This window comes from Bos taurus, chromosome 1 (assembly GCF_002263795.3).
Source record: "Bos taurus isolate L1 Dominette 01449 registration number 42190680 breed Hereford chromosome 1, ARS-UCD2.0, whole genome shotgun sequence".
NCBI classification, from domain to species: domain Eukaryota; kingdom Metazoa; phylum Chordata; class Mammalia; order Artiodactyla; family Bovidae; genus Bos; species Bos taurus.
In genome coordinates, this window is record NC_037328.1 from 155,469,437 (window position 1) to 155,482,854 (window position 13,418).

At 41.2% G+C, this 13,418-nt stretch overlaps 1 protein-coding gene across 6 annotated transcripts in view; it reads right to left on the reverse strand.

The window, feature by feature from the left end:
• SATB1 (SATB homeobox 1) overlaps positions 1 to 13,418 on the reverse strand; it is a 100,131-nt gene that overhangs the window by 38,383 nt on the left and 48,330 nt on the right. For all 6 annotated transcript variants that reach the window (XM_024988567.2, XM_024988547.2, XM_024988520.2 and 3 more), the window contains 2 exons: positions 11,043 to 11,497; positions 3,258 to 3,470 (listed from right to left, as the gene is read on the reverse strand). In XM_024988567.2, coding sequence (XP_024844335.1) covers positions 3,258 to 3,470; positions 11,043 to 11,497 — 668 coding nt within the window. The remainder of the gene's footprint in view (positions 1 to 3,257; positions 3,471 to 11,042; positions 11,498 to 13,418) is intronic.

A 13,418-nucleotide genomic window follows, 5' to 3' on the forward strand; every position in this document is an offset into this window, starting at 1 on the left:
GGCTTGAGGCAGGGGAAAGAGCCGCAGACTGACCAGAGGATCTGAGAACTAAGTCTGTGACTCTTCTCATCTCTCTCCCACCAAAAGGTTGGTATGAGAATTCCAGGAATTCATGTACATGAAGGTGCTCAGAAAATCCGGAATCAGATATTCTTTTTTGGGGGGGTGGGGGAGGGGATGTGGACCACTTTCAAAGTCTTCACTGAACATGTTACAATATAGCTTCTGTTTCATGCTTTGGTTTTTTTGACCACAAGGCAAACAGGATCATCTTAGCTCCCAGACCAAGGATCGAATCCATACCCTATGCATCGGAAGGCCAAGTCATAATCACTGGCCTGCTACGGAAGTCCCATGGTATCTGCATTTCTTGAATTAGAACACATACATTGTGAAAATATACTTTCAACAAAGCTCCTGGCGTGGCTACCTCTCTCAAGTCTGATGGACAGGGGTGCACAGGGCCATCTCACCAAGGCGAGGCCAGCCAAGAGCCTCTGCAGGATGGTCCACGCCTTCCCTAGGGGAGGCTCTCCTGAGAGTAAAGCCTGGGGCCTGGGGAAGCCCCTTCCTGCAGATGATTAGAATCCGAGCACCTCCATGGGTTAGGTCCTCGGTCTGCTACAAGCCAGGAACTTCCAATCATTCCCTATATGACCTACATTCCCCAGGGAAGGAGCTTTAAGAGGCTCCATTCTCTCGTCAGGGGCCCTGGGTCTCTGGTGAGCCACAAGGGACCTCTGCCTGCAACAGGCAGTTCTTTAGAAACAAAGCCTGCCCAGGTCCAATGCAAGCCAAAGACTTGTCTCAAAACAGCTTTCGAGTATCTTCACTTGGAGGGAAAGAAATGCACAGTGATTTCATACAGACTCCGGCAAAATACAAAATGTAAAGAGACAGAATTCTGCCATCCTTTTCTGATCTGTGGTTTCATCCTTTCCTCCCATTTTAGTCATTTGTAAATAAGCACATGAAAACCTTACATGTGGTACTGGTTCCAGTGTAAGCGCTGCACTTCAGCTGCTCCGACAGCACTAACTCAACCGCTCTAACGCCTGTTTTTCTAAATCCAAAGTACTCATTTACACTGACAATACATTTAATACACTAAAAACTCCCCCAAATGTAATTCATTGCATCACTGCCAAAGGGTAAAAGGTGAGCAAACCGGCTGTGAGGCCTGGTGTGATAAATGAGGGAATGGACAGGGATGCTCGAGGAGGCACACCCAGTGAAGCACGTAAAATCCCTCAAGATTTACAGGAAGCAGTGGGATAAAATTATTTACATATATCAGACTCATTTCAGAGTTTTGTTAGATGGACAATACTACTGTGCAAATAAAAACTTTTTTCTATGAAAGATCTTCATTAAGACTCTGCTGTATCCAAGTACATTCATCATTGGCTAAATATCCAAGCTAAAAGGCCTAATCTCAACTCCTCTTGAGAACTAACACATCAGCTGAGGGTGGCTCAACCAGTTCATCAGTAATTCAGGCCAAAATAAATTATATTTTCTAACCCAACTTGTCATCAGAGATAGTCTTTAGATATACATACAGGAAAGCAACCTGAGTATCTTACAAGTATACCAAAATAAGTATCACAGTTAAGAATTAATCTTATTTTGGCTAAAGAAAACAGTTGATGAATAAGGAGAGCAGACTCACATTTGAAAAGCAAATAAAAGCATTAAAATCCTAGAAAACAAAAGCTATAGTAGGGAACTACTAAGCCAAATATTTGAACAGACTAAAAAAAAGAAGAAGAAAGAAGCTCAACAATTAAATTCACACTGGTCTTAAGTAAGTCCTTCTTTCGCTAGTACTGCAGATTAAGTGCCCAGAGGCCCTCCAATGACGACTGCAGCAGTGAAGTCACCGATGGTACGTGAATTAACTCTGAACACCATGAACTGAGTGCTCAATCAAGTCCAAAGGAGAGTAGTTTCTGTTTAATCACTCTTACAAATGTCATATTTGTATATAAAGAGTTCCTCGTTCTTATTTGTAAGGAGTATTTTACAGAAGCCTTGACAGATCAAATTCAATACGTGTATATGTAGGAGATGGGTATGTATGAATGTATATGGGAGCCATTCTTTTCTGCTAGAGACATATGTCTTTCCTACTCACAATTACAGTGCCTTCCTTACTCTGCTCTTACAGACATCAGGACCAAATTGATTTTCATTGAATAAAATGGAGAAAATGGACTTTTGTGACGTTTCTAAAAAGCAATCATTTCAGAACATCACAATGTGCAGCTTAAGACCCTCCACAAGTGGCTGTATATTATGTCTATTTCTCATTTATGCAGTTTCTGTGGCAGTTTCATCTCTAGTGTTGAATGAACTTTATTTCTATACTTGGAAATGAATGGCTATTTTTTACTATGGATGAAATTAACATTAAGAGATAATTTCATTATGACATTATGTTACATAAGTACTTTAGTATTCCATATTCACTTTTTGTCATTTTAGCTGACCTTATTTTTAAGAACTGCACAAAACAAAAATTAAATGTGTAAGAAATACACTTCCTTGACGATTTTAAGTCTAATCCACTCTCATGCTTATATCTAATAGTTTGTGCTGAAATTAACTTCTTGAATTTTTATAATAGTTATAAGGCCACCTTTTAAACTTGATTTAAAAAATAATCAAGGAAGGTGACTTTTCTAAAAAGTGCAAAAATGTGGAAAACAGAGAATGTGCCCATTTCTGGGAATATGGATGGAATTCCTTACCAGTCCATTTAAAGCTGCCTTTAAGGATTGTATTAAACTTAATTATGAAAGATTACAAACGAGATGATGTGTAATTGGTACCAGCTGCAGTTCGTATCGGAAAGCATAAATACAAATGGAATTATTTATTTATTTTTATTTATTTACTATTCAAATGGTGGTTCTAAAACTGGTAGGGATAAAATGGACTTCATCACATTTTCCTGTTGAGTTTAAAACACTTTTTTACTTAATAGTAGTAGGGCTAAATATCCCATTTAAAGATCACTTTTCACTCCCAAAATGAAGCAACGCAAAGTGATTGTTCCCATCTAATTAGTAGCTTATTGTTTTTAAACCAGAGTTAGTGAGTTCAGACTAAATTCTCCTCAAGCAACTATGAATTACTGCTCCTTAAAAAATCTCCCTAAGCATCTTTCTATTTTCTTATTGAGAATCTTCCTTAGCCTTTTTTTTAAACAAAAACCAAAAGCAGCAAAGGATGAGGAAGAAAACGAGCCTCACCTGGGGAGGGCGGCTGGGCGGTGTGCTTATCAGGGGGGCAGGACCCATGGCCGAGGCCGCATTCAGGCTCCTCTCCCTTTCATCCTGGTAAATTCGATCTCTCTCAGCTTCCGGTAACTGCAAGAAATTCTGCATAGCCCGAAGGTTTACCAGCAAAGACTGGGACGCAGTCTTGGGATCCTCTTCCTTTCGAAGGATTTCTGAAAGCAAGCCCTGTGGGGAATGAACGGCACAGGGTGAGCGGGTCCCTGCCCGTCCGTGGGGATGCCTGCCTTTTCGTCTCCACTCTGCTCGGAAAATGAACAGTCAGAAGCATCAATTCTACATAGGAATATATTAGTTACAATTGAAGTGGTGGAGAAGAGAGCCTCAATTGTGTTCTTAATTTTATTAAGCGTCTGCTTTACACATAACATAAACGGCAACTGCCTAATTGGTCTCCTTCCTCTGAGCAGCTTAACTTGCCATGAAATCTTTCACAGAATGAGGATTGAGGCAAGTTAGGAATAAATGAAATGCTCATAATACAACAGCACTGAACTGTACAGTTCTCAAGCTGCCTACACAAAGGCAGCGGAATGCCAACAGCCCAACATGTAAAGATGCAAAGCCATTTCGAGAGAAGCAGGGTTTACAAAGAAAAGACTCGAAGATGAATTGTAACATACTAGGAAAGAGTATCACTAAGCCCTCATGTAAGAAGGACACGAGGTTTTCATAGGCGAGCATTTTACGTTATTCCTTGGTTTTCAAACGAGTGGAGTCAATCACAAGTGATTCTATTTACCCTTAAGGAGACTATCCTGACAACCCCTACGCCTGCTATACACCACCCAGGAACAGGCTGAAGTTCTGAACTTCACAAACCACCCTTTACATGAGATACATAACCCCTTTTCCATGTTGCAAAATACCATCGTAGTACGCCATGAAAAAGAATATTATCAAATTCTGTAATAATCCCATTTCTTGAGGAATATTTTTATTAGTGCTAGAAGAAATGCACAGACCATTTTAGTGAATGCCTTTCGGTGCTCCTCCCAAACAACAGAGCATTGTCAACTACTTTAATTTTTGCAAGAATGTTTTTTTTTAAGTGGGTGGTTTTCCACAATTCTCTTTAAGGGATTATATGAAATACAAGGATTAGAAACATTTCCTGCCCATTTGGTAAGGGCTGAGTAGCCCTCACCTCTTCAGTCTCCTACATAAAACAATGCAGGGAATGCCAAGTCATGTTTGATTTCTACATTTCAGTTTATCACAATATGGCTCAGGATAAAATGTTGTCAAGACCTCTTTGTAATTTGCAAATTTCACTTTCTGATAATCCTGAAAAAATGACAATGGGGTCCTTTTGGGGCAGGGAGGTAAAGTGTCAAAACAACCAAGCCCCAGGGTTAAACACTGGGGTTTTTTCATGGTTTTCCTAGAAGCACAAACCTGGTTTTGTTCCCAATTCCTCAGGGCTAATGTGGCCTATTGTAACAGTTGGGAACATACAATATAAAAGCGGTGTCCACTTTAAAAATGATCTGTAGACTGCTGTTAAAAAGAACCTCCAACGGGCTCAGAGGGCTCAGGAGGTCATTCTGCTTTCTCACTTGGCCCACACAAGGGAAGCCAGCTTCACCCTAAGAAAGGAGCCTGAAGGATGAAGGGTGTGTGTCCCTTCATTCACGATACTGACAGGTAATGCTGCAACTATGTCTACACAAAAGCAAAACATCCAGTCAATTTAACTAAAATCTAGTCAAACAGGCCGTCAATCACCCAGCTATTTAATTTGCACAAGACCAACTAATTAGATTGACTGGGGTTTTGATACGTCATGTTGAAACCAAAAATGCAGGTCTCAGGAACAATCTTTAAAATAGGTGTTAAAAAAAAAAAAGCCCCTGCTCTCCAATCCTGCCCACCAAATGGGGATAAAAAATTTTAAAGATATTAAAAGATGTACTTGGCAAAGCAGTCTATCTTAACCATAGGGAAAGAGATATTAACATATAGTACATATAAATACAATGTTATAAATTCCTCAAGTAGAATAATCTAATACCCTTTAATATTATCTCAGAACAATGCCTGCCACATGTTTGAAAAATATTTATTAAATGGATTATGTGTATTTGGAGCATAAAAGGAAAAAAATTACAAACAGGTGACAGAAACTTAAGAACAAGTTATGCTCCCCATGGGAAAATTCTAATAGTAATTATTAATTTACTCAAAGTAAGCCTTTAGTGGAAAGCTCTGTGGCACTCTGTAAGACGTTTATATGCAGTAACTGTTCAGTAATTTAAAAAGCTTTTGTAGGAACATGGATGGACCTAGAAATTATACTAAATGAAGTCAGACAAAGCTAACATGGCATAATACTGCTTACATGTGGGATCTAAAGTACGACACAAACGAGCTCACTTACAAAGCAGAAACAGACTCACAGACAGAAAACAAACTTACGGTTACCAAAGAGGGAGGAGGAGGGGCAGGTCAGGAGACGGACTCACACACACACACTGCCATATCTAAATAACATCTATATAAATAAACAATATATACAGACATATAAACAAGGACCCAGTGCACAGCATAGGGAGCGATACTCAATAATTGATAATAAGGGAAAAGAATCTGAAAAAGAGTATACACATATATGTATGTGCATATATACACACATATATAAAACCTGAATCACTGTGCCTCACATCTGAACTAACGCAGCACCATAAATCAACTATAGTTCAAAAAATAATTTCAGCTCAAAAGAGATCCTATAAACATTTAGGATGCTATTATATTTGGGAAATTTGAAATTAGATATTCAGAGATCTCAACAAAATATCCTTTCTTTCCACTAGAGAACCACAGTGAGAAAACCAACACATGAAAAAATCCATAACGACATCAAGGCTTGTTAACATGAGACTGAGTCATTCCTGTATAGCTTGAAGTAGCAGCAGGTCACTTGGGAGAGAATTTAGAAATTTCTCTAACCACATTTTGAGGTTGGCATGATGTCTCACTTGAGCATACAAAGTATTTTCAGGGCAAAGCGTTTTATTTTCACTTAATTATTCTAACAAGAGCAAGTACGGGTTTTCAGCTGGGATGTGTTGGAGGGTCTAGACTGAGATCGCGAATCCTGGGAGATCCAAGAGGTCTAAAGCAGCCAGTGTAGACAGTCTCAGGTGCTTTACAAAACCTTCGGGGTTTTTTTTTTTCTTTTTTTTTTTTGGCCCAGGCTTTCAATGAGGGGAGTGCCCCCTGGTGGAAATGCTTGAAAATATTATTAGAAAATGTTTGATTAGAACGTGTTAATTACTTTCCAAAAAATGACGTCACTTGAGAACATTCTGGACGCGAAACGAATGCCATGAGAATTACAATTTGGGAATGTACGCTTTGGTCCTGTTCAGGCTGCGGTGACTTGAGCAGCTGCATTTATGAATTCAAGATGTATGTGGTCCTGTTTCCTGTTTCTCATGCTTGAAAATCTAGCTCAGATTGTCACATTAGGTCAAGGTCATTTGTAGTAATCCCCCATGGTGGAGAGTAAGAAAGCTCTCTGATCAAAACTCTTCTTCATGCTAAAAATACAACATCTCACAGTCATCGTGTACCATGCTTTCTATCGCTGACTAACATACATCAATATTGTGCCCTACAGGTGCTCAATAAATTTGTTGAACAAAATTAAAATCATCAGTCATTCGTGTTTCCAAAAAGAACCTGGATTTTGTATGTTACACAGTGAGTTACCCGCAACTCGTGGATACCGATCTCATGGGAAATGAGAAGCTGCTTTTCATTGTACTGTGTCGTCAAACCGTTCAGCATGTGCTCTGTACGTGAAAATGTGAACTTATTCTGCGTCGTCATTCCACAACAGTTGTGAGAATTCCAATGTTTTCAATTAAAGAGTGAACTTGCTGATGAATTCCTAAACCTTTTTAATATTCCAGAAAGAGTTTACAAGTAAAATTCATTAGTAATTGGAAAAGAAAGAAAAACCTTCAATAAATACTATCAGTACTTCCAAAAGCTAATTATGAATTCTTGAAAACAGCAGATAAGCGAAAGAGACTGCCAATCTGAACAAAGGCCTGTCTGGCCTCCTGTTCGTCTCCTCTTTGAACATAATCACTGATTCAAATAGATTTTTATCAGCTTCATGGAACTTCAAAGCCCTCAGAAGAAAAATATGATCTGATGAAATCGCCTCCTAAAAATAAAACATGTAGCAAATTCTTCAGGGCTACCTGCTTCTGCTGTTGGGTGAATTTTTAATCACGTGTCCAGGTGAAAGACTACTTTCAGGCTCCACCTACTGCCCTGGACTCAGGCTAAGCGAGTTATAAGCAGACACATTTATCTCTGCCGTTTGGGAGGCCAAACCAGAGCTGTCACGGTGGGGTGAGCACCTTTTACCTTCTATTCAATAGTGATATGGAGAGTGGACTTTTCTTAAATTACACTGCGAAGAATTATAGGAACACAGTAGCAATTTCTGTTATACTTAAGCAGGCAAATTTCTCTCTACCACATAATTTACAGGACTCAAATTCAATAAAACATTGCATGATGGTCCATTACTGTTATCAGTTTTGAATAATCCATCTTCATTCTTTATTTTACTGGAAAACAAAGTGTGCCGAAGACAAGCGGAGGGGGGTTAGGAAAAAAGCCGCTGGACGGGATCAGATTTAACTCTGGGTTAAATTTTTTTAAAAAAGGGGGAGAGGCGCTAAAGTATGTATTTCCTTCTATAATGACCTTTAAATAGCAATAATACAGAGAAGTGAACTGAAATGTATAAGTCTAGAAGCTTCAGCAATTAATTTTAGCCATGGGTTTCCATTAAAAAGACATCAAGTAGGCATAACTGAATGAATGGCAGATGCTAAGAGCTGGTATCTTCAGTAGCAATTAAAGAACATATGCCCCTCGATTCAGAAGGTAGAGAAGTCCTCAAAACAAGAAATCATACCAATTTCATAACAAACTTTCAGAAAAGGTAGACTTTTAAAAACCTTTTAGTTTTTAACCTTTTTAAAAAAGTGATACATGAACATCTTAAGAGAGGGATAGATTTTAAATTAGGAGACCCAATTAATATGATGAGAAAATTCTCCAACGAAGAGTTAAAACAAGAGATGCAGGATTTTAGAGTTGTACAGAGCTATCAATGGCTAAAACAGCCTCAGCTCACAGTACCATTATCTATTATATGAATGTTTTCATGTACTGTTTATAGGGGGCCAGTGTCTTTATCTGATCACATCATAGAACTCTGCATTTGTATGTACATATTTTACATCATTTTTTTTTAAACCTGGAGCTTGCACATTGTAATAAGCGCACACAAATGTGTGCGTGGTTTAACTCTGCAGAGCTCCTGCTCTATACATATGCATTAGCATGTGTATTTTCGTCCTCCAAACGCACACCATACACTCTCACGCTGCACCTGCTTTTATTGAAATGCATACACTTTGAAATAAACACACTACACGCACGCATACGAATGTATAATCATTAAACTAAACGCAGCTGCGTGTGTGCGCGTGCGTGAGCGTGGCGTTTCAGTGTGACCACTGAAAAGACACGCGTGCGTGCATGCTCTAAAGTGAATTCCCCAAAAGTGGATCCTTAAATACACATTAAAAAATTACTCTCATTGAAATCAGACAGCTACAAACATGGCCAACATCCACTTTGACGGAGGAGTCCCAATTAGCAATATAAAGGTTTAAAACCAAACCCCTCTGTCACTGGGGGCTCCAGACAATTTTTCAGTAATGACTGTTTCTCAACCGGCTATTATTAATAAAGAGATGGATATCAAGCTGTACCCAGACTTCATTCCCCTCTCTCCCTCAAAAACATTAAGTCACTGTTTTCGATGCTAACCACAGAAATAACTATCCTTTGGGAGAGACTGATAGGGTATAAAAAAAGGGAGAACTCTGCCTTTTTCCCAGTAACAAATCCTACTGATATCTATGGAACCTGTCCACGTGAAAACCCAAGAAGAACAAATGGTCACTCTCCAGGGTGATGCCTGCCTGGGACATGAGAGCCCCAAAGATGAAAAAAATGCCCCGATGGAAGTGACCTAACCCTTCTCTCCTTTAGCTGGACACTCTTTACCAAATAAAACACACTTTCCTCGGTCCTTTAAGAAATAACAATTTGCTCAACTTCCAAAATTCACTCACAGTGAATCTGTGAGTCATCTGTGTCCATGTCAATGCTATCTTTGTGGTCATTCAATTCAGTTCAACAAGCGTCTTACTGAACTTTTATGCAGAGAGCTGCCTGGTTTTTGCCCAGGACTGAGAACTACTGGTAGTCAGCCAGTAGACCTAAGAACTACTGGTAGTCAACTATTGACAAACGTGATGCTGCTGCCAGAAACGGGGGCATCAAGAAGGCTGACTTGATTCTTTCATCTGTTCACTTCATTTTTCTAAAACAATGACCCTCCAATTGAACAGGGCTGTCAGATTAAAGGGACCAGCTAATAATGAATATACTTTTAAGTTAAAGATACAAAACTAGGCAAGCGCCTACAGTTTTGCAACCTGAGAAAAAACTTTTGAACCAGCCCCTTAAACACAGACAAATGATATATAAAAAAAAGTTAAAGAACCCCAAAACAAACACGGAGTTAAAGGTTTTATAAGGCCTCCTAACTTTCAATCCAGCGAAGGCAAGCCGAAAATAAGTCACAGCTGGGATTCTCCTAGGTATGGAAACTCTGCCAGCAAAGAATTAATACTAGATATTTTTGTACCAGGATTTTATTCTTATAATCATGTAATAAAATAACTTAAATATGAAAGGAAAGTATGAGTCAGGCTTAAAAAGAAAAAAACGGACCAAAGAAATACCAGAGGCAAAACAAGAAAGTGAAAAGACATCACGTCCTCACTGATCATCAGGGTTACACCTTCTCCTGGGTTGTTTTTTGGTGTGTGTGTGTCTGTGGGTGCCCGGGCCAGAAATAAACACCATATATATTGTACTAATTGCCAAAAAAAGAAAAAAAACCCTCTCATTCACTCTTCGTTTAGGGCTTTTCACAAGTGTTTATCTTAGGCCTTCCCCTGGATCACCCTCTCCAGGTCCTGCGAAGTATCCTCCCTGCTGATAGTATCTTCACAGGAATTTGCCCAGGAGGACAAAGGCGTGAAAGCAAGGGGTGTATGCAAAACTCAGTGAGAAGTCTCAAACAGGGCTTCCAAGGGCAAGCCTACCCGCTCCAGCGCCCGCTTTGTAAACAGTTTTACTGAAACACCACACCCACATCCATGCGTTGACTTCTATGGCTACTATGCCCTCGAAACCTCAAAAGTTTACTATATGGCGCGTTACAGAAAAGGTCTGGCTGATCCCTGCTCTAGGAAAGGAAGCTCGTCAGCTAGAAGCCTGGAGTCCTACCAGTGGCCTTGACCAAGTGCTGAAACCTTTCTCCCTCGGCTACGACACTCTGTGTTTCCGTTAGGTAAAAGTATAGGTAATGTCAACTTGAAATATTTCTGACATTTGTTCTTTCAAGGCTGCTGATTCAGGATCCATCTGTACATAGCCTTCTCTTGGTAGGAGAGGTTTCTGCTAAGCAGAGAAGCGCTGAAATGTAGGCACCCCCAGGAACAGATCATATGGAGGGCAGGAGAAAATGTTAACATTACACAGCAGAAGAATAAAGGTTAGCACAGCCCGGATGAAAGAAGGAAGAGCAAGACAGAGAAGAACCACGTTCAAATGAACAACACTGACCTGAGTTCTGTTAAAAGCCACACGTGCAAAGACTGCCTGCGAGATGCCTGCCCGCTTCAGCTCGTCACGCACCCACTGGTAGATTTCGGAAGACACCTCTGTGTTGGTGGAGACCTGCTGCTCCAACGGTTTATTCATAGACCTACTGACGGGGGGAGGGTGGTTCAAGTACTGCTGGTTTAAGGACTGCTGGGCTAGAAGTCTGTTCACGGCATACTGCTGGTTCAGCAGCTGGGCCATCACCAGCTGCTGGTTGACCAGCTGCGGGCTGATGGGCGTCGACACCAGCCCGGGGTGCAGGTTGGGCAGCGGCGTCCGCACGGAGGGCTGGCTGCCGTGGGACAGCTGGGCCGGCGAGGGGGGCTGCTCCGCCGTGCTCCCCGGGGCAGGCTGCTGGCCGAAGCTGACGTGGTTGGCGCCCTGCTGGGACAGCTCCGACAGACTATCCATTTCCACTGCAGCGGGCGAGAGGGAAAACCACGTTACAAGCGGTACTCCGCACTGCTGAGGCGCCCTGAGCTTTCCCCAAGCACGGAGAGGCACGGGCGCTGAAGGGCCAACGAAAGCAGAGCATCTCAGGACAGAACCCAACCGGCTGTGAGCTTACCTTTCTTTTCCGCGCCCAGCCACCAACTCTGAAAGGGGGAAAACACTTTCTAATGTTGTGATGTGGTTTGGATTTAAGGCCCGAAATCCATTATCTTCACATTCTACGTGACTAGTTTTGGGGTCAAATTATTATTCGCTATTACTTCTGATCCCACGAAGGCTTATAAAAGCAACATGTATTTTGAAACAGCTTCTCGGGAAATTCCCTGTGGGTCTGGTGCTTTCACTGCCGAGGGCCTGGGTTCAATCCCTGGTCGGGGAACTAAGATCCCACAAGCCAGGTGGTACAGATGCCCACCAAAAAAAAAAAAAAATTCTAGAAAAACCCTAGTTGCTTAGTGGTGACTAGAAAGAGTGAAGCTAAGAAAACATCATATGCAATTGTAGAAAAAAAGAAATATCCATATATATACACATATATATATGGCGACGCCATGGACTGTAGCCCGCCTGGCTCCTCTGTCTACGGCATTTTCCAAGCAAGAATACTAGAGTGATTAGGCATTTCCTACCCCAGGGGATCTCTCTGACCCAGGGATCAAACCTCAGTCAGTCTCTCCTATCTCCTGCATTGCCGGGTGCCTTCTTTACCACTGTGCTACCCGGGAAGCCGTATATATATATGTATATTTACAAGGAACAAATACTTGGAGATACATATATTAGACTCCCTGGTGGCTCAGCTGGTAAAGAATCCACCTGCAATGTAGGAGACCTGGGTTCTACCCCTCGGTTGGGAAAATCCCCTGGAGGAGGGAAAAGTTACCCACTCCAGTATTCTGGCCTGGAGAATTCCATGAACTGTATAGTCCATGGGGTTGCAAAGAGTCAGACACGACTGAGCAACTTTCACTTCACACATACATAAACTGTTACCACTTCAAGAAAAAGGTTTGAAAGAAAAATGATCTAAATATTATTTACGTTCAATTTTAAACCAGTTGTGAGTTTAAAAAAGTAATCCATATAATCAATAAAAGGGGTCATAATGATAAGTAATGATAACTGAGTTCAGACTGAACCCTGGGCTGAGTATTTTACACGTCCTGTTTCACTGAATGATAGCTCTCAAGTTAGGTGGCACGAAGAGCCGCAATCACCGCCTAGAACGAAGCAACCGATTTTTCATACTGCAAGCCAGTACACCCAGTCGCTGAAATCCAAATGCTTCTTGAAGAAGCTGTGGCCATCACCAGACGCTAATGACAATCTTTCAAGGGAGAGGTGGGGAGTCATCCCGGTACAAGGTGATGTTGTCACCGTTTTTCAATTAATTATCACCCACCCGGGATGAATGTTTCTCCTTTGGCTAGACACCTCATGTGGACTGGCTGAGAGTGAGCAGTAAGGCAGTCAAATGCTTTGCGGCTACAAGGAAGAGACAGCTTTGATGCTCTTGAACTGAGAGCTGACGGTGGTAGGTAAGCGAGTCCTAAACAGCACACCATGGGGCTCTCCTGGGGGCCCAGTGGTTAGGACTCCATACTTTCACGGCTGTGGGTCTAGGCTCGATCCCCAGGCCGTGCGGTGCAGCCAATAAATAAATAAACAGTACACCATGCCTCCCAGGTGTGGACTCTGGGTTGATTTTCATCATCATTTCTCTTTTTACTAAATATTCTGGCTTTATATTTAGAGGAACTGATCATATCGCTATAATCACTGATGTATGCAAAATATAACTAAAAACGGGGGAAGAAACTTCCATTTCAACCAGTGCTATCAGCCCAAGTGGGCCATTCACAGGGAATAGTAATTCAAGCAATT